At 34.6% G+C, this 25,476-nt stretch overlaps 3 protein-coding genes across 7 annotated transcripts; 2 read left to right on the top strand and 1 right to left on the bottom strand.

Moving 5' to 3' along the window:
• Positions 1-2,257: 2,257 nt before the first annotated feature.
• Positions 2,258-3,501, top strand: LOC137738677 (vascular-related unknown protein 1). Its single transcript, XM_068478150.2, has 3 exons — positions 2,258-2,922; positions 3,046-3,117; positions 3,217-3,501. The coding sequence occupies exons 1-3, from the start codon at positions 2,539-2,541 to the stop codon at positions 3,352-3,354; spliced, it is 594 nt and encodes a 197-aa protein (XP_068334251.2). The 5' UTR covers positions 2,258-2,538; the 3' UTR covers positions 3,355-3,501.
• Positions 3,502-13,287: 9,786 nt separating this feature from the next.
• On the top strand, positions 13,288-23,499 carry LOC137739942 (syntaxin-132). 5 transcript variants are annotated; one of them, XM_088700139.1, is made up of 14 exons: positions 13,341-13,745; positions 14,642-14,755; positions 15,024-15,080; positions 15,270-15,318; positions 15,612-15,700; positions 15,798-15,871; positions 15,970-16,012; positions 16,096-16,156; positions 16,279-16,304; positions 16,396-16,473; positions 16,575-16,655; positions 16,731-16,796; positions 19,097-19,272; positions 23,239-23,499. In XM_088700139.1, exons 1-13 carry the CDS (start codon positions 13,728-13,730, stop codon positions 19,256-19,258), a joined length of 918 nt encoding a protein of 305 aa, XP_088556265.1. In that variant the 5' UTR covers positions 13,341-13,727; the 3' UTR covers positions 19,259-19,272; positions 23,239-23,499. The 5 variants fall into 5 exon arrangements, with proteins under 5 accessions (XP_068335799.1, XP_088556265.1, XP_088556264.1 ...); XM_088700138.1 differs by lacking the exon at positions 23,239-23,499 and adding an exon at positions 19,587-19,640; XM_088700137.1 differs by lacking the exon at positions 23,239-23,499 and adding an exon at positions 19,578-19,640.
• ICL (isocitrate lyase) lies at positions 20,259-23,092 on the bottom strand. Its single transcript, XM_068478272.2, has 3 exons — positions 22,970-23,092; positions 20,648-22,250; positions 20,259-20,357 (listed from the first exon to the last, which is right to left on the bottom strand). The coding sequence occupies exons 1-3, from the start codon at positions 22,997-22,999 to the stop codon at positions 20,263-20,265; spliced, it is 1,728 nt and encodes a 575-aa protein (XP_068334373.2). The 5' UTR covers positions 23,000-23,092; the 3' UTR covers positions 20,259-20,262.
• Positions 23,500-25,476: the final 1,977 nt, after the last annotated feature.

The following is a 25,476-nucleotide window of genomic DNA, read 5'->3' as shown; positions in this document are numbered from 1 at the left end:
CGTGCAAATTTTTTTTTTTCCATCAGATTGATCTTTGCACAATTCGTAAAAGCAAATGCAGGCCTAGAATATATTTGCACAATGATAACCACACATTATTAATTTTTTGTTTTCTACGCACCTCTTTTTATTTATGATTAACGGATTGAATTAATTAAACGAAAACAATGAATATAATTAAACGTGAATGTATAAGAAAAAAAAAAAAAAAGGTGTAATTATCTTTTTGCCTTTGAAGATGGGCAAATATTAATTATTCCTAACCCTACTTGAACAGCTTCCATAACCCGAAATAAAACCTTTGAATTTGAGATTGGGCCTGGGCCTATGCCTTGAGCCATGGGTGTTGGTATAAAATTTTGGTGGACCAAAATAATTGGGTGCACCTGGTAATCTGAGGTCGGTGCAACCCTGCAACAAGAATCAAAACTAGAATTGAACATAAATGCCTACACTTATGTGCCAACCCTAAATATGATGTATAGTCGTCGTTGTGCGGATGACTAGTATGGATGTTAGTCTTTAAGTCTCTAATGACACAAATCCCATTCCATTTTTTTGTTTGTCACTAAATAATCAAACATTCATGCATAACCGTACTGGATGTGGGAAAAATGTTGTAAATGATGCTTTAGCTAAATTGGGTTTAGAGAGACATTTGGATTCGTAGCTTTTGGAGGAGCCTCCGAATGTTTGTGTCCAATTATTCATAACGACGGAATAGGCCCGCACCCAATCCAGATTGTTACATGTTTGTCATGAAGAATTTTGATTTTGTCCGTATTATCCATACATGATGGAGGAAGATTGAAACATATTATATCACATATGCAATTGAAAGTGATCCTCTTATGTGAACATATACCAGTTGAACCAAAATTATTTTTTGTCCTAATCAAAATGGCATTTCACTATTTTATTTTATTTTATTTTTGGGTTGGGTTTTAAATAATCAAGTTTAAAGGTGATCACAACTTTGACAGAGTCATATATCATTATAGGTATGTCATATATGTTTGATGGAATTCAAGTCTTTTATTCAATAATCGCTGACCAGGAAAACACTGGCCAAGTTAAAAAACTTTCCTAACCTATAACCAGCTGGTGAATTGAAAAGTATATACAAATTGGTTATCGTATGGTCACCGGTGTTGAACAGAATTGGTATTTTCCAATCACACACTGGCTCAGAATTTGATGAGTTTGTGTGAAATGAGTCAAATGACCAATCACTGGTGTTTGTCTAGGATAACTTTATTTGGATTGTAAGCTTGACTCAAAATTCCAACCTGGGATTTGAAATAGGGTTTGAAGCTCAATCTCTCATACCCTGAATTAAGGCTTCTGTTCCCACTAAGAGAAATTTCCTCTCCTTGACCCCTAAAGTAGCATCATTTTACCGTACAAGCGTTATAATTGGAATGAGATAGTTTATCTTAGAGATTATCACTATTCTAAAAATCACCGCCTAGGCCCTGCTTAGGCGCTAGGCTGCTAGCCACCGTCCTAATTATTTCCTAGGTGTTTGAAAATTAAGAAAGGGCGCCTAGACCGCCTAAGCATCCACCTAGACATCTGTCTAGGTTGCAACTCACTTAGATAGAAAGTAGATAACTTTCCTTTTGCATTTTATTGTTTCCAATAAACTCACATTATATGTTTGCTCCCCATATTTTCATTATGTTCCAATACTTTATAATATATATGTCATTCTATTTTCTAGTTTATGATGAAATTATATATATTTTAAGTATAAACAGACGTTTATTTACACGAAATACAATAGATTTACTTAAATCCGCCTAGCTTGCCTAGGTGCCCGCCTAGGTGTTAGGCTCCAATCTGTCGCCCGACTAGCGCCTAACATCTTTTAGAACCTTATATTCAGATGATGATAAAGAAAATAAACAATTCAGGTTATGACTTTTGTATGATAAAATAATATCACATTATAGGGCAAGCAAGACTTTCATATTATCAAGGAGCATGAAAGTATCGTAACTAAAATAAAGCATATACTTATAAAATGTTGATTCAGCCAATGTAGCCTGCAGTCCAAGTTTTGAGATGTTAGTTGGCCAGTGATTCATTAATTGGGATTAGTTGAAACCCATGATGCCACAAGAAGTCATACAAAGAAAAAGTTGGTTACCATATACTGGTGAGAAATGTGAAAATCCAATTTGATCACAACCAGAAAGGTCAACTCCTCCCCCCTCTCATATAGTTTGTACTTCTCTCTGCACGTTCTCTCTTTTATGTCTCTCTTCATCTCTCCCTATTTCTATCCCCGTTTCTCACCCTTGGTTTTATGTTGCAACTTCTGGTTTTTTTAACTTTCTCAACTCTCTCTCTCCCCACACACACCACCCCACCCCACCAACAACCCAACCCCGCCCCACACTAAGATTCTGTATTATAGTTTCTACTTTTTCCTCATTTTTTTTAATCATCTCTTTCAGTTATATATAAATCTCTCTTTTTAGAATCAAAAGGCCCTCATCAGGCAGCATAAACCTAGCAGCTGCCCTCTCTGTCATGGAGAAGTCTTGCAATTCATCGTTGATCAAAGCTATTCCTTCAAAAGAAACCACATACTCATGCACAGAGGAGGAGAGTGGTTGGACTGCTTACTTTGAAGACTTCTCGAACAACAATAATAAAAGAAAAGAAGAACAAGAACAAGAAGAACAAGAAGGAGGAGGAGCGCAAAGTTTTGGCTACACCTCTTCTTTGGTTTCTGATGCTGCTTCTGGTGCTGCATGGAAATTAGCTTCCCACAACAATCAAAGCAATGCAGGCTCTATTGGGGTACCACCCAATAATTTTCCCAGGAAATTAAGCTTCAAGAAAACCAGAACCAAAAAGATTTCTGGTGATGATTTGGAGGACACTGCTAGTTCTCCTGTTAATAGTCCCAAGGTCCCTTTTTTATTTAGAGCCACGCATATAAATTAATTGTTCCCTTTTTCTTTTCTTTTTCCAATTTTTGTTAGTTCTTGGGAATTGACTGTTCTTTTGTGGTCTTATTGTTTTTTATATTAGATTGGTGATTTGAGACCAGTTGATATAAATCCCAGAAAGATAGACGATCGTCATATGAATATGAATTCTTTGGTACAATTCTTTTTCTTTCCCTTAATATTTCTTCTATTAATTCTCTCTTGAAAGGAGATTAATTATAATCATTTTGGTTTGGTTCTGATGGTTTTGTAGGGTAATGAGGGGACTACTGTAGAACATTTTGCAGAGATAGAACAGGCACATGATGAAAAAAGTAGTGATTGTACGGACTTAAAGAACAAAGGGTTCTGCTTGGTTCCCATGTCCTGGTTGGTGAACTATATTGGTTAATTTCACGTTTTGCAATGAAGAATCTCACCTTTACCTCTCTGCTAGTTGATGCTTCTTCCGTAACTTCCTGTATAAAGGAAATATCTGTCCATTAGTGTGTGTGTAGTGTGTATATAGTTCTTGTAAGATATGTGATCATTCTCTCTCTCTCTCTCTCTCTCTCTCTCTCTCTATATATATATATATATATATATATATATTTATATATCTGTGTGTGTGTGTGTGTGTGTGTGTGTGTGTGTGTGTACTTTCTTCTGTAGTCCAAATGTTTCCCAGATCAATCTTCCATGATGTATATACACTCACATGAACTATATATGGTTATCTCATTGACAATATATAGTACTACACTAGAATTTATGCATAGATAAATCTTACCATAGTAAATAACTGTAAAATACTTTTTGGCTAGTCTTATGTTGCTTGAATAAATCTAGTAGCTAAGGCTGGTAAACAGTTTTATTAATTAACTTGAAAAATATGTCTCAGACTGGAGGTTTTCACTTGATGCATCTTAATATCCAGCAACCAAATTTATATATATGACGTAAAACGTATTTATCCTTTGGAAGTTGCCCTCAAAAGTAAACCCCAAATTCAGCCGTTTAATTATCAAAGTAATAAAAGTAGTACAGGAAAGCGATTGTGGTTTATTAAAACAGTCATCCAAAAAGGCCGGCCTTTTGAGCCCCCTTTGCTAAATTGCTTCTCATCGACTAATCCACTCCCATATATAGATATAGTTACAAAAATAAAATATGATATTTTTTTCGTTCATTGGTACAAAAGACATTACTATTCTAAAAGTCATATTGAGAAAAATAGAAGGTTAAAACTCGGGACCAGTAGATTAAAGAAAAGTGCCCTATCAACCAAACAAAACACTACACCACTTGCAAATAAAATATGAAGAAAGGGCATAAGAATATATACATGCAAAGAGCATAAGAATATCGCAACTAAACCCTAAAGGATGTTAGTTCCTAGTACGCTCGAAAAAGCATTAAAAATAGCTAAAAATAATTAAATAAAAAGAGGAAAAGTAGATTGATAGGGTTATATATTAATTCATCTCCAACCTCTTTCAGGCCAATTCATGTATAAAAAATACTCAGAAACGGCTGCAATACAAGACCCCTCCATGTGCACGAGCACTAAAAGCAGGTGAGAAGGCATTCGTATATAAGATCTAGCTTGCGTAGTTTTGTTTAGAAACAATATTCACAACAGCTACCTATCTGCTTCCTTTGTGTTTTTCGCAAAGGGGTATCTGAATGAAACCTCATTGATATACGTACGCATTGTGGATTTATTCTTTGAATGTCTAAAAATTAGTGATTGTCTAATATGGCGTTGGGGATTTTTTTTTTTTTTTTTTTTTTTTTTGGCGAGAGATCCTAAGTTTAGTATGGATGTAACTTTATGCATATAATCATCTCATTCTCTGACAGCTTAAAATTCGGGGTCACAAATGAATTACGTAATGCTATTTGTATTAGATAAGAAAATATATGGTGGATATGATGGAAAGTATTTCTTTTTGTTTTCTCATCAACCAAACGACGCATTATTGAATATCGATAGCTTTCTTTATCAACAAGAATGCCATAAGTGGGTATTAAGCGACACATTTAGATATAGACTATAGGAATGCTTGTCACTCTAGTCTAGGAAAAGGTTCGTGGTGCATATACGTCAACTTTTTTTGTTGGCGAAGCATATACGTCAACTTGTTATAAGTGCTTTAGCATAGGATAATAAGGTTCTTGATGCGTTTGTCAACTTAATCATAATGCATAATACTTTCTCTACTGACTATGTACACACCTGGATCACTGTTATTTAATTAAACTAGTTTTTCTTGGTCATAACACAAAAAGTATTCACGCATATAAAGTTGATATATATATATATATATATATATATATATATATATTTATGTTTAGATAATTGTAAGAGTCATTGGACGAAAACTTGTGAGAATGTGAGGATAAAGTTCCACATTGGTGAGGGACCAAACCATGCAATGACTTATTATAAGAGTTGGGCTACTTCCCATATTTCCAATTGGTTTTATGGGGGAACCTCAACTTTCTTCATGGTATCAAAGCAGGTTGTCCTGCATGTGAAGTGAAACGGCCACACGTGCTCCACGTTACCGGTTGTGTTGTCCACGTGTTCACCATAAGTGAGGGGACGTGTTGAGAATGAATGCAACATTGATGGGAGGAGGAACCTTACATGGGCTTATTATTAAGTTAAGCTACTCCCCATATTGCTAATTAGTTTTACGGTGAAACCTTAACTTTTTCAAAAAATAACTAGTAAGGCTACATGAATTGGAAGAACCATGCATGTATAAATAAACTAGATATACAATGTATTTAAATTCACTTCAGATATAATGTAATATTTTGAATGACTAGCTAGGTGCATTGTAAGACATGATAATAATTCAATTAAACAATTTGATGGTTTTAGAGATTAGCAAAATTATATTTTAAAAAATTGGGTAAGGTAGGTATTCTTTTCTTAATTAGAATTTCAATAATAAAAAAATAAAATAAAAAAAAATAAAACTTCTAGCTCTTTCGATAGTTCTACCACGCATGATGGCAATGCTACACCATATATACTACATGAATATTAAAACGCGAAAAAAAAAATATTACAAAACGAAGTGGCAACAAAAAACCCTAATCAGGGAAATATACTTTAATTCGTCATCCATAGTTGAAGAAGTTTATAGGCCACATATAGGAGGAATATTGTGGATGATGTGCAATGCTCTCCTTCACACCATATGGCCTACCAATGTATAAAATTATATACGTAATTTATATACAACTACCTATAATTTAATTTGTGCGCATGTGTGGCCATGCCCTTGGCATATTCACCTCTAATATATTCAAATTGAAGAAAATTGAGGTTCCACCAAAAACTAATTGGCAATATAGAGAATAGCCCAACCTCTTAAGCCTTTGCAAGGTTTTTCATTTCACCAATGTGAGACTCTTTTACCTCACATTCTCATACAAATCCACCATATAATTAATTACGGACTTCACACTTGTGATTTTTTGTTACAAAAATAAAATAAAATAATTTAAACTAAGTTCATCTAAATTACAGAAAAATAGATTCAAATTTAAATGCATAAGTGAGTGCATGCTATTTGAGCAAACTTGGCTAACACCCAGTTTTCAATCACATGTGATTAATTTAGCTATGTGTGTATAAAGTTTACCAAGTCATAATTATGAATATGCTGCCGAGTGCCTAGGTGCTACTTTACGATCTTGTTCTCCAATCTCTCAAAGACACGAAAGATCAAAGCATAGTGATTTGCTATAAATTGGTGGATAATTGGATTAGACAAATAATTATGGATTTTGGGAACCCTCTAATATTTTCATTTGTTTACATTTAATTGCAGCCAAATCATCACAGATTTACAGTAGGGAATGGGCTAAGCGTCCAATCCAAAAGACAATTTATCTTCATTTTGTGTATCAACACTTTTTGGCGAACCATTCTGGGTTTAATTGAATTGATTAGCATGCAAATCAAAGTTAGGTAATCAATCACATAGTACTTAACGACCACTAATAATGTGATTTCAACTTGTGGAGTGGTAGATTAAAGGTCTAATTCAGTTTATCAATCACTGTCGGCTTAAGAGGATGACTTGCATGCATATATGCCTTCTAAAAGACTTATTCTTTCACCACTTTGGATTGCCATTTTCACTCTTTTATCTAGAAGGATGGTTTTCAGAGTTTGCCTGCACATAGACGTAGTTATCCATTAATTGCAAAGTGTTGTTCAAGTAGGTTTCTTTTTCAACTCATGCATATGCAAATCCCTTAGCTAGTATAGGGTCATGCTCGTAAAGTCTCGTCTTCATGGCTGTTGATGTTTTTGAATTCATGTGCTTAAAGCTTTTTGCCTTGACTCTTTTGGGTTAATATTATTATTTTTGTTCTTTGAGCGTCAAGGGTTCCTTATTTATTTCTGGTGCGTTAGTTAGTTGTGACGTTTTTATTCATGCAGGTGCTTTTGGATGCACATTATTGGAGAAGATTCAAATGCATGCTCTTCCAATTATATATGTGAAATTTTCTCTATTTGTTAAATTCGAATTTCATGTAATATATGCTACGATTAGAAAAAGAAAAATGGGAAGAGACGGATGAAGGGTAAAGCATAAAAAGCGAATATATATAAATATAGGGAAGTATTATTGTCATTCCAAAAATCTTATTCTACACTCCTCATAAATGTATTTTTCTTTTCTAATATAAAAAGTTTGAAGTGTATAATGAGATTTTTGGAATGCTAAAACAATTCCCTAAATATAAACACTTCCTCAATCTTCTCATTCTTTTTCTTTCTGTCATATTTTTCATGATTTTTTGTTTGTTTAGTATTTGAAGGAGGAGATTCCACTTTTGAACATCTTCTAATAATATAGATATTTACAATATATCTTCCTAGCGTTAGAATGACTTGGTGCAGCTCCCACTATATTTTGATAAAAGGTTCCATATTTAAAATCTCACATTAAAAATATGTATGATTTACTGAAGTAGATATGTCAAAATACCAGCAATATTCTTGTCTAAACTACACTAAGGAGAGAGGAAGGGTTTAAACTAAGAATGTGATGAGTTAAAAAAAGAAAAATTATAACTATTAGGATAATTCACCACTTGTTAAATTGCCGAAATGTTTAATGCATGAAGTGTTATGTATTGACATGCGTAGGTTAACTCTTTCTTCCTTTCTTCCCTTCCTTCTTTTGGGTCAGCAATTTAATTAGATTATCCCATATCAGAGCAATGTAACTGTGTGACTAAAGAAGGAATGCAAATATTAGAAGAACAATCTTATTTAATAACGATGAAAATACTTTACAACATTAATGCTAGGTAAATCAAAATTTTAAACCAAATTATAAACTAAATGATATGTCATCAATAAGAAATAAGCATGTTAATCAACACACTTAAATAATAATTCAATCATCAACAACTACATCATTTGATTTATAATTTCTTTTTTTTTTAAATTTGGCCTCCCTTAAAAAAACATTACCCCTTTACAAAAGCAACAATTTATTCTATGGAAGAACGAGATGTTGTATGACAAAGACCAACATATAAGATGGTTATTCCTTTTCTGTACCGCGTGATTTTAGGGCATGTCTAATTGTCTATTGTCTTTTGATGTATGTATGGTCAAAGACTATTAAAAGAAGAAGAACAATTCTATTTCAAAAAACAAGCAGGACCCACCCCGTGCTGAAGTTTATCATTCATTGAATTAAAGAGGCAATTAGCCATGTGCTACCATGCCTTGTCAAATTTTTCGTCCATATATTCAATTGATCATTTCACCTAAGTGTGACTTGTAATTTGGTCTTTGCATTAGAAAACATATATATGATTCCAAAACCTAATATGGTAAATACATTACCCGTGATGAGAAAATAATGATGGCCATTTAGGTCCCGTGACAAAATATAAAGAGAAATCAAGATACGTTGAAGAAAGAAATGAAAAAAAATAAGTTCAACTTGAAGGTAGAATAAGAGTTCGTTGAGAAGTGTTTTTAAATAACTGAAAACACTTTTAGAAAGCAAAAAAATTTGATCCTTAGTAAAAATGTAAGTTAATCTTGAAAAAGTACTTGAAGTGCTTCCTGCAAAACTGGTGCTTCTTGAATGAAGCACTTCAAGTGCTTTTGGAACCTAAAAATATTTGCTCTAAAAGAGTTTTCAGTCATTTAAAAGCAATTCTCAAGCAAGCCCTAACTTATAAATGAAACTTATCATATTCAGTTTACTTCCAAAATGAGACGATTAGAAGGGTGAAATTTCCTCCATGTCTAATTCCCTTCTAATTCTTCCAAATAAATAATTCATTTTTACCTTCAATACACCTTGAATATTATGATTTATCTATTTTAATCCGATCCTAAACACCAACGAAGCATTTTTTTTTTTCTCAACATGAGAATGAAAAAAATGCAACCTTCATTTTTTTGGAGTGTATGATTTCGTATATTCCTCGTGAATGTAATAGTGTGGCTCATTGCCTCGCTAAATTAAGTTTGATAGGAGGTGCTTCAGTTAGTTGGTTTGAAGAACCCCCTGATGCTATCAGGGCACTTCTCAACCATGATATGTATGCTCCTTAAGTTTTCTTCAATAAAATTATCATATTTATTTCAAAAATTGTCCGAATGATCTACTTTTCATTTCTCACAAACCAAACATTGAATAGCTAGAAAAATTTCCCTTTGTCGGGCCTAAAACAACCATTCTATTGTAAGCTAATATTAAACTAGAATATTTGTGAGCATATAATCTGATTACCTAATTTCGTATCTTTGCAACCATATAACTAATACTAATATTTGCGTTTCTGTATAAATAAGTGTAAACTGTAGTCTACATTCATTCATTTTCCACTCAATAATTAAGCCGTAATTAAAGAATATTAATTGTACTTATGACGTGATGATTCGTGAATAAGAGCAATGTAGATCGCAGGTGAGGTTCTTCCACCTCATAAGCAATTATATATTTCAATATATATGTCATTAGTCAACAACCTAAGCTATATAACATGTAAGTTTTCCGTTATTTTCTTGATTTAAAAACAAGAAATCTAGTAGTACAACGAATTTTAAAGCTTCATGTTACGGAACGCCGGCGTTAATTAAAAAAGGACAAGAGAAAATGTTGTATTTGTTATTAGAACCTGCGTCAGACCTAGAACAAAATTGGACACTGCTTGTGAGATTATATATTTTTGTTAAGCTTCTGACTTGTCAAGTTGTTCTGTCGATCCAGTAGATTTTGTTTAAGCTTCAGACTCTTGGTGGTGGCACTTTCTAACGGCGTCCTGATGACTTTACTGTAGTTCTTCTTTGTTGACGTTTAACCTCGTCGTTAACCAGCACCCAAAAAAAGAACAAAAAAAAAAAAACACTCTAACAAGATACGAATCTCTTGATGTCTGTCGTTAGCGTCCACGTGTAGTTACTTCTCTCCTCAGACCTTTTGGTGGTTTTGCTAGAAATTTCTAAATCTATGATTCGAAAGGTACTTATCATCCGATAGAATATGAAGTTCCAACAAATCCAATTCATAGGTGCCACACTTTTAAGGTATTGTTGGAGCCAAATATGCATACCATAGAGAACACAAGAGTTACGCAAGTTTGGCTGCTTGCGAGAAAGCAAACAATAATGATCAATCTCAGCAAAGTTAGTAGAAATTGCTTATTTTTTTAGAGTACAGTAGGATGTGGTATTATTGTTGGTCTGTTTGAACAACTTAATCTGATCAAAGATGTTGAGTTCATGATATAAGGTACATGTATTTCAATCCTCCCCAAAGTACAGCAGCATGTGGTGGCATCGCTGGTTCATTTAGCATCAGAATGTGGTGGCATCGCTAGTTCGTTTAAGTAACTTAATCCAATCAGAGATATTGAGTTTATGACCGAACTTCTGAGGTACGCCCATTCCGATCAGTCTTACTCTGGCTCTAAAAAATAATGATTATGAAGAAGTTGAGGTTTCACTAAAAACCAAGGCAATATGAAGAGTAGCTCAACCTCTTATAAGTTCTTAATAAGTTTTTCCTTTCACCGATGTGAAACTTTTTTACCTTCACATTCTCACATGTTCTATAGGTATATTTTAAGCTTTAAAAGTGATGATAAAAGTTGAAGTTGGGATGGTTTTGTTGGATATCTCAAGGAAGAAGGTGAAGTTCATGCATGTTTTATCATCTACCTTAAATACATTCACATAGATTACGGAATCTCAGGCTTTGCTTGGTGCAATTTATCTCGTCGGTCAAACATTTTTCTTGTTAAAATTAACTAGCAACTTTGTTTATTTAATTTTGATGAATGCCATCAAACTTGCGCGTCTTCAGCAAATACATCACTTCATTACATCCACAAAGTGAAATAGTAAAGAGTTTGTAACAACATTACGTAATTGCTAAAACATATGGTAAATAAATTGTCGAATATCATCATTGATGAATTTATATACCACTCATTTAAGTGACAAATTAAGGTACTCCTTTATCCAAACGGTCAAATTTTGCTACACCAATCTATAGATGATCTTATTTATTATGGTCTAATCATATTCTTTTTTATCACTTATAAAGTATTTATTTAGAAATTCCAACCAAACCAAGGCATCGATTTCGGGTTCTTTTGGCTTCAAGAGGGTGAGTGAAATTGTTGTGAGGACAAAAAAAAACTATGATTGCAGTTACACCACAGCAGATTTTGAGGCCTCTGCGACGTTTTTTTGTTTCTGTATTCTTGATTTATCTGCCAGGTTAGTCTAGTTGGTTTTTTTTTTTTTTTTTTTTTTTTTTTTAGCTGTCATGCTTGGTTTTGTGAGAAAATGGAGGCTTAGTAAGCTTAGATTACCGGCTTAATTTCGATTTCTATTGGGAAATGATGATTAGAGGCAATGGAGATCATAATATTGATTAAAATCATATGTAGGAGGTAAGCATAGGGAAGGGTTGTGTTAAAGTTCTTGTACAAATGCTGGATTTTGTTTCCTTGTAGGAAATGAAAGATGAATGCCAAATCTGGTTCTCTCGGACTGTGACAGTATAGGAGGCCTATAAACTAAACTAAAAGCATTTGGTATGATTTGGGCCAGGCTTTATGTAATAAGAAGTATGGTTGAAACCAACAAGGCCCAAACCCAAAATATTGATAACTCATAAGTCATAATACTTCTTGTTCCCATGGGATTTGGAGTCGAGCTGGTGTAATTTAGTAACTGCAAATCATAAGCATTTTGAGGTAGCCTGTATGTTAATTTAGGCCGTTTTGGTTCCCATTTTTCTGGGGAGTTTGATCCGACTTGTAATTCAAATTCCTATGAAAATTAAAAGAGAGTACGATATTCATTAGAAAAATAAAAATACGTATAAAGAGTAGGCTGTATATTTATTGTGACATTGTGTTGGAGTTTTTAGCTCGATTGAAGAAAAATAGTATCGTGCACTAGTGTGTTACATAATCACATGATCCTCCTCTAATAATAATTAGGAAACATATCAGGGGTTCGTGATCCCCAATGCATCGTTGGGTATTACTTGCGAAATTGAGTAATTTACTTTCTTTATCTGCAAATCATGCTCTTACACAAACAGAACATCTCTTAAGGAAACCCCCTCATCAAAAAAAAAAAAGTGTCACTTAATACTACGATTAGTTGTAGTCTTTTTCTCTTGTAAGTAAGAAGTCTTAGATTCAATTATCGTCAAGAGCGAATTTGACCCATATTATTGCTATCTCATTATAAAACTAAGCTCACTGTCTTCCCCACCGTCTTCCCCTAATGTAAATAATATCGTTTATTAAAAAAAAAATAATACCAATAGCACTAGTAATAGATGGGTACATAAGTTATGTGATAGTGATTCATGGTACGAATTTGATACATGTACCATGAACGATAAAATAAGCAATGAATAATCTTGTTAAAAGAGAAGAAGATAATCTTGTTGATTAGTTAGGAATAAGGCGTTTAAAAAAAAAAAAAAAAACTTACCATAAACAATTCTCCTACAGCCAAGACTATAAAATAATAAATACTAAATATCAAATACAAATGGTTGACATGTAAAAATATTTATTATAAAAGTTTGACGTGAAAAAAATTAAAGACCTTGATAACAAATAAAAATTAATAAAGTTTGAGTAAATAAACATTAGTGATTAACGACGAACCTGTTGTCTCTTTCTCTTGGATCAAAACCTTTCAATCAATTTCTCAAAAAATAAAGATTTTTTTTGGTAACCTAGTCAAAAGAACATTTAAAGTACAAATAAATTGGTATTTAAGGGTAACTATCTTTCATGTGCGAGCAATAATCTTCACTAATTAAGCTAGAAAGAAAAGGTTCTTTCTCTTTCTTTTACTGTATTTTGGTTTTCTTAATTTTCTGGAACCCATCTGTTGTCGGAAGAGATGACCAATCCTCAAGGATCACGCAGCTCACCAACATAAACAATGTAATATTAAACAAAATTATAAATAATAAACAACGTAAAATATTTGCTAAAACTGTTGTTTAGAATTTGTATGTAACGCCCCTTTCGTGTAATCGAGTGGGCTGTTATTTGCCTGTCTGTCACTTTTTGTTTTACATCTTCCTTTCTTTCCTTCTATTATTTTTTCATATTTCGCCGGCCACCCATCAAAGCCAACGACTTCATCACTCCTCCTACAGCTCTTTCTCTCTCATCCACCATCTCCCAACTTTACTCTCTCTCCCCCTCTCTCTGTCCGGCCATCTGATTTTGTACAAGATGAACGACCTGCTTACGGTAATTGGGTTTTCAGTAAATTATTGATTAAATTGTTTGGTGGCTGTTTTTGAAGTGACAGTTTAGTTTGCAGTCTCTTGGATTTGTAATTCAATTGCACAAGTTAGTAGATTTGATAAATGTTGTGAATTTGGTATGTGAATTCGGGGTTTTTGTGATTTGCTCTAGAACAAGGTTGATGCTTTTTGGATTGGATTGGTACCCTTTTTACTGGTGATTGACTAATGACTACCTGACAATCTTTATCTGAGATTTTTATGTGAATTTTAAGTTTTTGGAGAATACCCACTTGTAATTTGAGACGAATTTTCAAATGGATGAATCAGATATCACATCAGATTTGAGTTTGACTGACTCAAGGGGGGAAATTCTGTGATAAAAACGAAAATAGTCTGATTTTTTGGAGAATACCCACTTGTAATTTGAGAGGAATTTTCAAATGGATGAATCAGATATCACATCAGATTTGAGTTTGGCTGACTGAAAGGGGAAATTCTGTGATAAAAACGAAAATAGTCTGAGTTTTCAGCCTCAATCTGATTGTCTTGCGTTGAATCCAGTGGTCTCAAAAATTCGGAAGTCTTTGATGTTTGAATATGTTGTTCCGAAGTTTAGTTAGCAACTGAACAGAGAGTTTGCTGAATTTTATCACAAAGACTGCATATTCACTGCATTTTTGTTAACTATGCTAATAACATTGATGTCAGATCGTTTGTCAAACAGTACCATTGACATAAAAACCATCTGCACCTGAATTTCTAAGTATTTTGAATTGAATTTGTGGTCGGTTAATGTGTAACTACGTTGCCTCTTCCTTCAAATGATTAGGAGAAAATTAATGTTTATTTCAGCCAGTTGTATTCAGTGCTTATATTGTGTACTATGCTATGCTTTAGGATTCATTTGTTGGTGAAGCACGAGCTCAGACTTCTGGAACAGATGATATTGAAATGGGAAGGCCAGTTCCACATAGCTATTCCGATGCAGGGATGGACACTTTCAATAAGCAGGTCTTTTCCTATCCACAAAGTTCCATTTGATTGCAGACTGCTTTGCAAATTGGAAATGCAACCCATTTAATCTATTTGGGATTTGTGCAAATTATTTTGTTTAGATATAGAAGAAAGAAATCCCTTATCGGACACATTCGTTATGTTTCTTCTTACCGTTAGCTATTGGATTATATGGCATTTGCTTTTTTGTTTACCTTTTCTTTTCATTTTCGTCAATGCTTAATCAGTTGCTTTGTCCTGATCTCTTTTGTTTTTTTGAATTTAGATACAAGAGATTGAGAAACAGGTGGATAAGCTCTCCGGGCTTCTTAAAAAACTTAAGGTATGCATACGTGTCGTGTCATTCATTGCTATGTTGAGTTTGTATAGACGTGCTTCTACATTTTAATTTTCCTGGAATTGGGGTCTATTTATCATTTATCTGAATTTGATTGGCACTGGGTGAATGTTTCTGGTCTAGGATTTTCTCTAACAGTTAACTAGAAACTTACTGTTGAAAATTTTCCTATAGGATGCAAACGAGGAGTCGAAGTCTGTTACAAAAGCATCTGCCATGAAAGGTATAAGCTATTTTCCAACTCAGTCATAGTTTCAAAAGCTTGCGCCTAAAAGTGAAATTTCGTGAGTATTTTTGTGTTACAAAAAGTTGACAGTAAATAAGCTTGTAGTCAGCATGGATTAATTTGCTAGGTACAAAAAGTTAAACTGTAAAGGTGACAAGTTTTAAGCAGACTTGCCAACTGCTTGGAACTTGGAGAAATCCCTTGCTAACTGTTTCATGGTGCATTATGCTTTCTGATTTGTTATTCTCTGCTCTGTCTGCTATACGTTAAGAACGTTATCCTTTTTTCAGCAATCAAAAAGCGGATGGAAAAAGATATTGATGAAGTAGGAAAGATTGCACGTGGTGTCAAAGCGAAACTAGAAGCAATTAGCAAAGATGTAATATTTTAATAATTCTTTCTTTGATATGCCAACTTCATCTAATATAAGTTAGGTGTTTTTGGTTTTGCTAATGACTCCCTTATCCTTTCCCCAGAACTTAGCCAACCGACAAAAACCTGGATGTGAGAAGGGAACAGGTGTTGACAGATCGCGGATGAACATGACAAAGTTAGTAGAGTGCTTATATTTTGTGTAGAGTATTTAATTTTGTATGTTGGATTGATGGTCGAGCAAGTTGACATATAGGCTACTTTTCTGTTTGGCAGTTCATTGACAAAAAAGTTTAGGGAGATAATGATCGAGTTTCAGGTATGTGTATATAAATTCTGCTTGTTACCCTTGGACTCATTTATCCCAACCCATTTTTCGCTCATCAATGTTTTATGTTTCAGACCCTCAGACAACGAATCCAAGATGAATATCGTGAGGTTGTGGAGAGAAGAGTCATTACAGGTTAGCATGCCTTTTCAACACAAACAAGTAGAACTTACAAACTACATATTAAGACAATTTGTTATAGTTCTATCTTCGTTTTCCTTATTGAGTGATCATATCTTTACACATTACACTTGCAGTTACAGGAACCAGACCAGATGAAGAGGTGAGCCGGGTTTCTAATTACCGAATTTGAGCTTCAAAATTATATTAATTTGAATGTGTTCCTAATCCGCCTAATATGGTGACTGTATTAGACAATTGACAACCTGATAGAAACTGGAAATAGTGAGCAAATATTCCAAAAGGCAGTTCAAGAACAGGGACGAGGACAGGTATACTTCTCTTGGGTTTTGTCATATTTGATTTTCAGATTCCTTCCACTTTGGAAAAATTTGTGAGAATTATATCAGGTACTCTGAACCTCTGATTACAGGTACTAAATACGTTGGAAGAAATTCAAGAGAGGCATGACACCGTTAAGGAAATTGAGAAAAAGCTACTTGACTTGCATCAGGTATGTGTGCCGTAACATGAGGTTTTGTCCGTCTACTTGAGAAACTAAACCTTCTAATATGTTTTAAATTTTCAGATCTACCTCGATATGGCAGTCTTGGTCGATGCTCAAGGAGAGATTTTAGACAATATCGAATCTCAGGTTTTCTACTTTTGCATCCTTGAACATATGTTCGGTCATGCATATATGCTCGCTGCGTGTGTAATTGTGTATTGCTTTGTGTTGTGTGTTGATGGGACTCTTATCCAGGTTACGAATGCAGTCGATCATGTTCAATCTGGGAACACTGCGCTTCAAAAAGCAAAGAAACTCCAGAAGAACTCCCGAAAATGGATGTGCATTGCAATCATTATTCTCTTAATAATAGTAGCTATTATAGTCGCTACCGTCCTCAAACCATGGAAAAGTGGCTAAGGGTGCTTGAGTTTGCCCTTGTCTCTTCACCGTGTAATATTGACGGGTTGGTTGGGAGGACCGAGGAGAGTGTCTTTACTTCTTTGGTTGCGATTTTTCGGTGTGCTTTCCTCATCTTCTTTGGCTATAAATGTTTTATCTTTGTGTGTGTATTCTTGTGAAGCTTTGGTTTATTGATGGTGGTGTGTCTGCATTTCAGACTGCGAATTGAAAACGATTGTAAACTTGTCCTGCGGCAAAGCATTATAATTTCTCTTGATTTTATTGACAATTTGACGCTTTAAAAAGATTCACCCTTTGTTTCTTTTACATTTTCAAATGTGACGAATAGTAGGATGCTTAATAAAAACATATAATCAATTAATTTTTTGTCCTCACGTAACTTATAAAAAAATGAATTTGTTTTTTATAGTTATATTATTTTAAAATGTTAATTTTAGTTTAATCTAATCTATCTTTAACATATAAAAAAATTGAATTTATTTTCTATAGTTATATTATTTAAAAATGTTAATATTAGTTTAATCTAATCTATCTTTAACTAAGTTTTTTATATTAATAATCTATCTTCATCTAAGTTATTCTTACAGGCAATTTTCAAAACTTGTTTTTATATATATATTTTTTATATTAAATTGTGCACGTATTTATCTTATATGCCAGTCTGCCACTTTCTACTTCATCCCTTTCGTGAATCAAAACCAAAAATTGATTCCATATGATTATTCTTCAAAAAGGTTGTTGGTAACCCTTTTGTCTCCTAGTCTTTTGCAAAAATGGCCTCCTTATTCTTGGGGTGTGGGATGAAGATAATGGCAATGGAGTCCAAGCCTAGTTTTCACCACTTCGAAAATTGCAATCAAATCCATGCAACCTAAACCTAATGCAAAGTGACATCTTTCAACAAATGAGTTTTTGTATGAGCCGGTTATATATAATGTTTTTCTCATAGCGTGCATTTAGGTTTCATTGCGAATTAGTGAGATTTACTTTCAATCGGGCAGGTTGTGAGAGAGAAGTTATATATAATCGACGAATTTGACCACCTTTGTTCTAAGTTCTATCCTAAACGTTGTCTATTATACCTTAGCACAACCATTATTGTAATCTTTTTGTTTTTCCTCTCATTCAAAGAGAACCAGTCTATAGTTTATGTCCATATATACGATGGTTAAAGTTTTTTAGGGTGGTTTTAAACTAACTATGATTACTTGTCATAATTTGATTTCTATTTATGCTCGTTTGAGTTGAACTAACAAAGTGAAGAATTTTTGTACATCTTGGTTGCACACATGTGCATATACCACTATGTTAATGTTCTGTTACTCGACAATCTAATGTGCTATGTTGTCATAATGTTTATCATGCGCTCATCTTCCTAATTATTTGTTATATTGATTGTGTAACAAGAAAAACCTAAAGTTCTCTTAGCATCAAATACAACTTAGGTAGATTATATGTATATTTCATTATTTGTTCATTTATGACATCAGTTGAATTTTGGTGGTTACGTATTGGTAACTTGGGTTGGGTTGGTTTGGGCTCATAATTCACCAATAGGGCTTGTTAGACCTTGGATTAGTTGCCTTTCATCAAACAGGTCCAACTTACTCATCATCATTGTGATTCGGTTGTATAGTACGAATACGTATTCAATACGAATACCTATTTGGTTGTATAATACGAATACCTAGAAATATTACCATCATGGTCTATTGAGTGGTGTAGCACCACTTTAAGGACCTATACATTACAGATCTAATTGATTTAATACACTATATGATGGCTTATTTGTAAACATACATATTTAATATTTAATACGTGTTTGTACTCTGAAAAAACCACATCAGCTTTGGTTAGTACAAAAAATGTAGTCAATGAGATCTAGAAATACAATCGAATAATTCCCTTGGCATAGACTATTGAAAAACACTTTTTTTTTTTTTTTTTTTTGTGTTTTTTGTGTTTTTTGGTTGGAAAATGGAAAACACATTGATCAGTTGGTATTATCTCTATTTGGTACACAGGTGACAAATGCAGTGGACCATGTACAATCAGGGAATGTTGCCCTACAAACTGCAAAGAGCTTGCAGAAGAAGTCAAGAAAATGCATGATGATTTCCATAATCTTGCTCTTGATTATTGCATTGATCATCGTACTCTCTATTCTCAAGCCATGGAAGAAGTAATCAGCAGTGCAAAGGTTGACAATCTTATCTTCCATCACATGTATATCACTCTATCATTAATCTTAAATTCTTAATAATTACAAGGTGCAAGTTATTACATTTTCCATTTTTTATTCTTTTTACTTTTTGTTTGGGAGGGCAAGATGAATTGATTTCCTGTATTTTATGTATAAAGCACAATATTCAGAAACAATGCAATATGGTATATTGGCATTTGGCATGAAATTTTTGCCTCCAATGTTGTTTCCCATCATCATAATTCTCTTAATTATTTGTACTTCAAAACAGGAGAACAACTTCATTAATTAATCGATTTCAGGAAATTCAGGCAGGATTATCAAATGCACAATTACGGTTCAATAATGAGCTGCTTACTCTTGTGGTAAGTAATGAATTTTATCTCTGTCAGCAAAGAAAAGAAATGGAAAATGGTTAATAAAGACAATGAGGCAGTCAAATGTTGAAAAAAGTTCACGGACTCTCTAAAATGTACGTGTCCAACATGCTTTGGGCGGTGTCCAAAAGCATCGTGTCTATGTCTGTGTTGAACACTTAATATCCTATAAAATTGAAGTGTCCATGCAACATAAAGAACGATAGACAATTATAAGTAAATTATGAGAAATAAGAACATAAGATTCATCATTTTTCTTTTACCCAGTATATCTCAGAAGCCGTTTATTGATCATAGCTGATTCTTTTGGGGAATTAGGGTTTATGGTTTATGCAAAAACTTGGACAAAGAAAATGAAGAAACATAGGATTAATAGGAATGGAATGATATATTTCAAACACAGGGAAGAATATCCCATAATACATTACACAAGAACAAGTTTGGTCCTCACATTTGAGACCAATAAAAGAAATACACTAGAATGCACTAGGTAGCAAAAACAAAAAATATACCCAGAAAGGCCAATCACCTGCATTATATGTTATTGCAGCACATTATTCTAAGTCTCTCTCTCTCTCTCTCTCTCTCTCTCTCTCTCTCTCTCTCTCTCTTACAGTCTTGCCTTGGCAATCACAACATTGCCTTCACTCAGATCAGTTGTTCCTGGCCTGGCCCATGATTCTTTGAATTGCTCTTCAGTCACTCCTGAAAATGTAAAATGAAACAATTTTGGTCAAGTATAAGTTACCAATAACATTTTCAATGTACTAAGAGAATCCGATTATAGAACAGATTTAGGTTAGGCCAGTTGGTTAGGGTAGTATGTCCGACTAGATTAAATGTGTATGTCTCACCGCAGTGGAATTTGAATTTGCATTTCCGGGTAGGGCATGTGTACATCCCATGCATTGTAGTTCGAATCCCTCTTCTCATGATTTAGGATAGTATATAAATTCGACTTGTCAAAAAGAAAACTAGAAATTATAATGACTTGCCTTTGCCCATAGCAGCAGTGGAAGAAATGCCTCCCTGGACAGTCTTGAGGTACCTATCATAGAAATTAGCACCAGACCATTTCTGATGAGCAAGTGTGTCAACTCCATTGTTCCTCTCCTCCCTCTGGATCCTCTCAACATAAGCCAGCATTCCCCTCCTCGCGTAGTCCCTCGCAAAAGTGTCGATCACAAGCGCATCAGCGTGGAAACCTGCCAGCGTGATAAACTGCCAGCAGTAGCCAAGCTTGGCGATCCTAGGAATAAAGTCCACCATTTGCTGATCATTCATCCCAGATGCATCCCAGTTGAAAGATGGTGAAAGATTATAAGCCAACATGACTTCAGGCTGCCTATTCTTCACCCCCTCAGCAAATTGGGTGCACTCAACCATATCAGGGCTCGAAGTCTCCATCCAAATAATGTCAGCGTGATCAGCAAAAGCCCAGCCACGCACAACCGCTGCCATCAGAGACCCTTTGAACCTGTAGAACCCTTCTCTTGTTCGAGGCAAGTCCCAGTCCCAGAAAAGGTTCTTAAGCCCCAACTTCTCAGCAATTTCTCGCGCTTGCTCATTTGACAAACACTTTTCAGGACTAGAATAGCTCATCCATTCACTCAATCTCCTCCTATTTTCGTGTTCGCCAAGGTTCATGGCCTTGATTGCATCAGTGACACATTCAGAAAATGTCTTCAGCTGTGCCATTGAAGTCCAGTTGTCCTCAATGGCCTGCAGCTCAGCTCCTGTTTTGCCAGCAGCCATTGCTTCAGCCAAAAGGGTAGCCAAGCTCTTCCCTCTAAGATTCGGGTTAGAAGCCCCCAATATGAACTGATGATCCCTAGTGTCCACATTGGTCTGGATCAATGTAGCTGCAACTGCATCGGTTCTAGCCACCAATACAGTCTCAGTTCCCATAACATCAAATTGTAGCCTTGCAGCCACAAGTCTGTTAATATGTTCACTAACAGCAACAAGCACTTTCCCAGCCATGTGACCACATTTTTTTGTCACAGATGACTGGTCCTCAATGTGAACACCAGCCGCGCCTCGCTCCACGAAAAGCTTGCAAAGCTTAACAGTTGCCGTGGTGCCACCAAAACCGGTGTCACCATCAGCAATGATTGGCTTCAAGTAATCAACATAAGGGGTTCTAGCCCTCTCCTCCCGGCTCATGCTCATCCTCGCCTCCTTTTGCTTGCGGTCGTGGTATTGTTGAGCAAAAAACAAATGCTCCACCTTGTTTGGGACGGTGTCATAAGGGTAGTCAGCAAGGTCGGGACCAGGCTCATTGGTGCTGGTGTGTGTGGACGAGCATTGCCAACCGGAGACGTAAATTGTGTCCAAGTGCTTGGCCATCATGGTGACCTGGACGGGGTCTAGGGCACCGAAAGTTCTTGAGGATGTGCCATTGGCTTGGTGATTTTTGAGAGTTCTCCACAGCTTTTTGGCCATTTCATTTGAGCCATAGCTTTGTCTTAGGGTGCCCCTTAGTGCCACAACGTCTCTAGCTGAGTATGGTCGTTTTGTGAGCTTGAACCTCTCTGAGCCCCACCATGCCTGCACCTCTGCGACTTCTGCCTCAAACCTTCCTTCTTCTTCCATTATCTGTATACACAAGTCTCACCAGTTACAAACATGTGGAAACCAATTTGCATTCCGAACTTTTTAGCTCATTCTAATTGTAAATTCATTCATTTGTGTTCCAATATCTAGACTTAAAGTGCCGACCAAAATTTTATCCAGCGGTTCTTCAAAACAACATCAACTGCATACATAATCATCATATAGAGAAATGTAAATTTAGGTACATAATCTTCCATAAAAGAAGGCTATACTTTTTACTTATTAGCAAATTCATCAACTTTTAAGAGTGCTAAGTTCCTCTTTAACAAATTTAACCCCTGTATCTTTCACTCAAATGGCAACTATGCCTTGTGAACTCGAGTGTTTCAATTTAAGTCTCTCTCCTTTTTAAACATAACATTGACCCTGGTTAAAAGGTCCAGCTCTCGGCGCAGTGGAAAGGGAGTGAGACCTACGAACAATAATAGGTCTAACACCTAGACTCTGCTACTGTGAGAGCTCGTCAACATAGAAGTTTGTTTAGGTGACGAGGGATACATAACCTACGTCTAAAACTATGAACCAACAAATAAAAACTAGGCAAAACCAAGGACATGAACACGAATAAGTGTTTTAACACCATTATAATGTACTATAGAAATAGCTCAAACTTAGAAAATTCCTAGTAGAGACTCACAAGCAAAGACAACTACTAGAAAATTGGAGGAAATGAAATGGGATAAAGGTTGTTGATGGCCTACCATTGAAGGCACTGAGTAAGATGCGGCCATGGCTAGAACTTGTTTTGGTATATGAGCTTTGTTAAACAACTAGGAGAAGTTGAGGAAGCTCCTCCAAAGTCCCCTCTATTTATAACACCAGTGGGGAGGTAAGAATTCTTGTGACATCGATAAAACTCTACCCTTGCGGATAAGAAAGAAACAAAAATCAAGAAATTTCCACTGTGCTTTCTCAAAATTAATTTCTAATTTTTATAATGTAATAAATATATTTCCTTGTTATCTTGCAGAAAAAAAGCGAAACTTGTCCCACGGGAGCTGCATTTGCAGGCACGTAGGGTGATAGCATGCACTTCTCTAACTATCCGGTGTCACCATGCTTAATTGTCTTGTTCTTCTAATTAGGAAATGATGTCACTATTTTTCATTACTTAAAATTAGGAATAACTGATTCTGTTTTTCTGTTATTATATTATTATTGTTTTGTTATTCAACAGCCTCTCAGATGTGCCTAGGCCACTCTTAATTAATCTTCAGTTTGCTTTCTGGTTTCTACAGATGAACTATATTGTTAGCTAGCTAGTCATTGTTTGTCTAATATCCTGTGTGTTTGGTTGTGTAATATGCTCAATGTAGACTATGGCATCAGGCACTAGCCACTATATATGGTAATATGGGATTTATCCATTTATGGTAAACAACTTGAGAAGCTAGGACTAGGGGTAATCATAATTTCCAAATAAACAAAACCACACAATGATTATGACTGTTGTTTATCGTTTATCGTGTTATAAATTATTAGCTTGTAAACTTATTCTTAATAAGTAATTGTTTAAAATGGTATCATAATTTTTAAGGGAGTTGGATAACCATTCTTCACTTCTTTGTTGGTAATTTATACAACATGAAATTGATAAGATACATGATTTATTTGCTTAAATGCTATTCTTTATTGGTTTGGAAACTTGTTCTTAATAAGTAATTGTTTAAAATTGTATCATAATTTTCAAGGAATAGAGAGTTGGATAATCATTTTTCACTTCTTTGTTGGTAATTTATACAACATGAAATTGATAAGATACATGATTTATTTACTTAAATGCTATTCTTAATTAGTTGCATGCGATCAGGGTAGAAATGAAATCACGAATTCTGCTAGCTACCAGAGTTAGTTTGTCGGTTTTGTCCTTCGAAAGCCTTTGTTCTACGGTTTTCTTTTTCTGGGTAATGAGTCTTTCTCTCCAAGTGTCAACCAACGTGTGACACAGTCACAAAGAAGTGACAGATGTAGAAAAAATATACACGGCGCCTGTAACATTACATACATGTGTCAGAAGAGAGAACTATTTGTCTTCTGTAATATTAGGTTGAACTTTCTCTTGTATTCTTCAGTTCTTTGGAATTAATCAATAATTATGTTTAATACCTTACCTCTTTGACTAGCTAAAAAGGGTTCTTGGGGATTAAGTAATTACATATAAAAAGATTGGGTAAAATGGGTTGCAAGTGTTTGTTAGATTGGTGGTGATGATTATAAAAGAAGGGTACTTAAGATTTAGGGTTTCCACTTCCAAGGAGCTAGGTGAAAGTGGACAACCCTATCTCCTTAACTAGTTGGCAATTTTATCCTGGTTATTCTTATTCATATTGGACGCGCCACCACGATACTTTTAGATTCAAACTTGTTTCTTCCATGGATCATATTATTATTTACCTTCTCCTTTCGTTTTACACTTGAAAAAAATTATATTTGAACTCATAACCTTTCTCTACACTCATTTAAACTTTAAATATAGATTGTGTTTTTCAGCCCATTGCATAATTACAATTAAATGCAGAGTAATGTTACACTTGCCACCTGGTTGTGCCATTATTTGTATCATTTCTCTAATAGAGATAGAGCTCACCAATATGTGGGTCCAATCTCTATTAGAAAGATGATACAAATGGTGGTACAAGTAAATGGTGTGAGTAACATTTTTTGTTAAATGCACTATACAATAACAATAAAACTCAGAGTAATGCTACAACTATACAACTATCACCTATTTGTACCATCTCTCTAATATAGTAGGGCTCCCAAATGCATATGGGTCCATCTCTATTAGATAAATATTACAAATAATGGTACAAAAATGTGCGAAGAGTAGCATTTTTGTAAAACTAAAACGCAATCTATATCATGCCTTCATTCTAGCTAAAGTCTTAATACGCTCTGACAGAGAAAAATAAGTTTTTTTATTTATTTATTATTATTTTTTTTTGTTTTTGTTTTTGTGATGCATGGTCATTTTGAAGTTTTAAATCCTCCAACTAAGATATGACTTGTTCTTCGTTTGATTTCAATTTTTAGGGTTTAAGAGTGTACTGCCTGCACAAAAAGACTTTGTTAGCCCATTGTATTTATGCGAAACAAAATAAAAGAGAAAGGGATTTATGCCAATCACGTTTTTTTCTTTCATTTGATTTCAAGTTTTTTAGAGTTTAGGAGTCCAAGATTGCAGCTATATGCGATTTATCATGAAGAT

The sequence above is a fragment of the Pyrus communis genome, chromosome 9 (genome assembly GCF_041283825.1).
Source record: "Pyrus communis isolate YQ-2024b chromosome 9, ASM4128382v1, whole genome shotgun sequence".
NCBI classification, from domain to species: domain Eukaryota; kingdom Viridiplantae; phylum Streptophyta; class Magnoliopsida; order Rosales; family Rosaceae; genus Pyrus; species Pyrus communis.
Note: the sequence above shows the minus strand (reverse complement) of the source record. Positions and strands in the feature narration are given on the sequence as shown.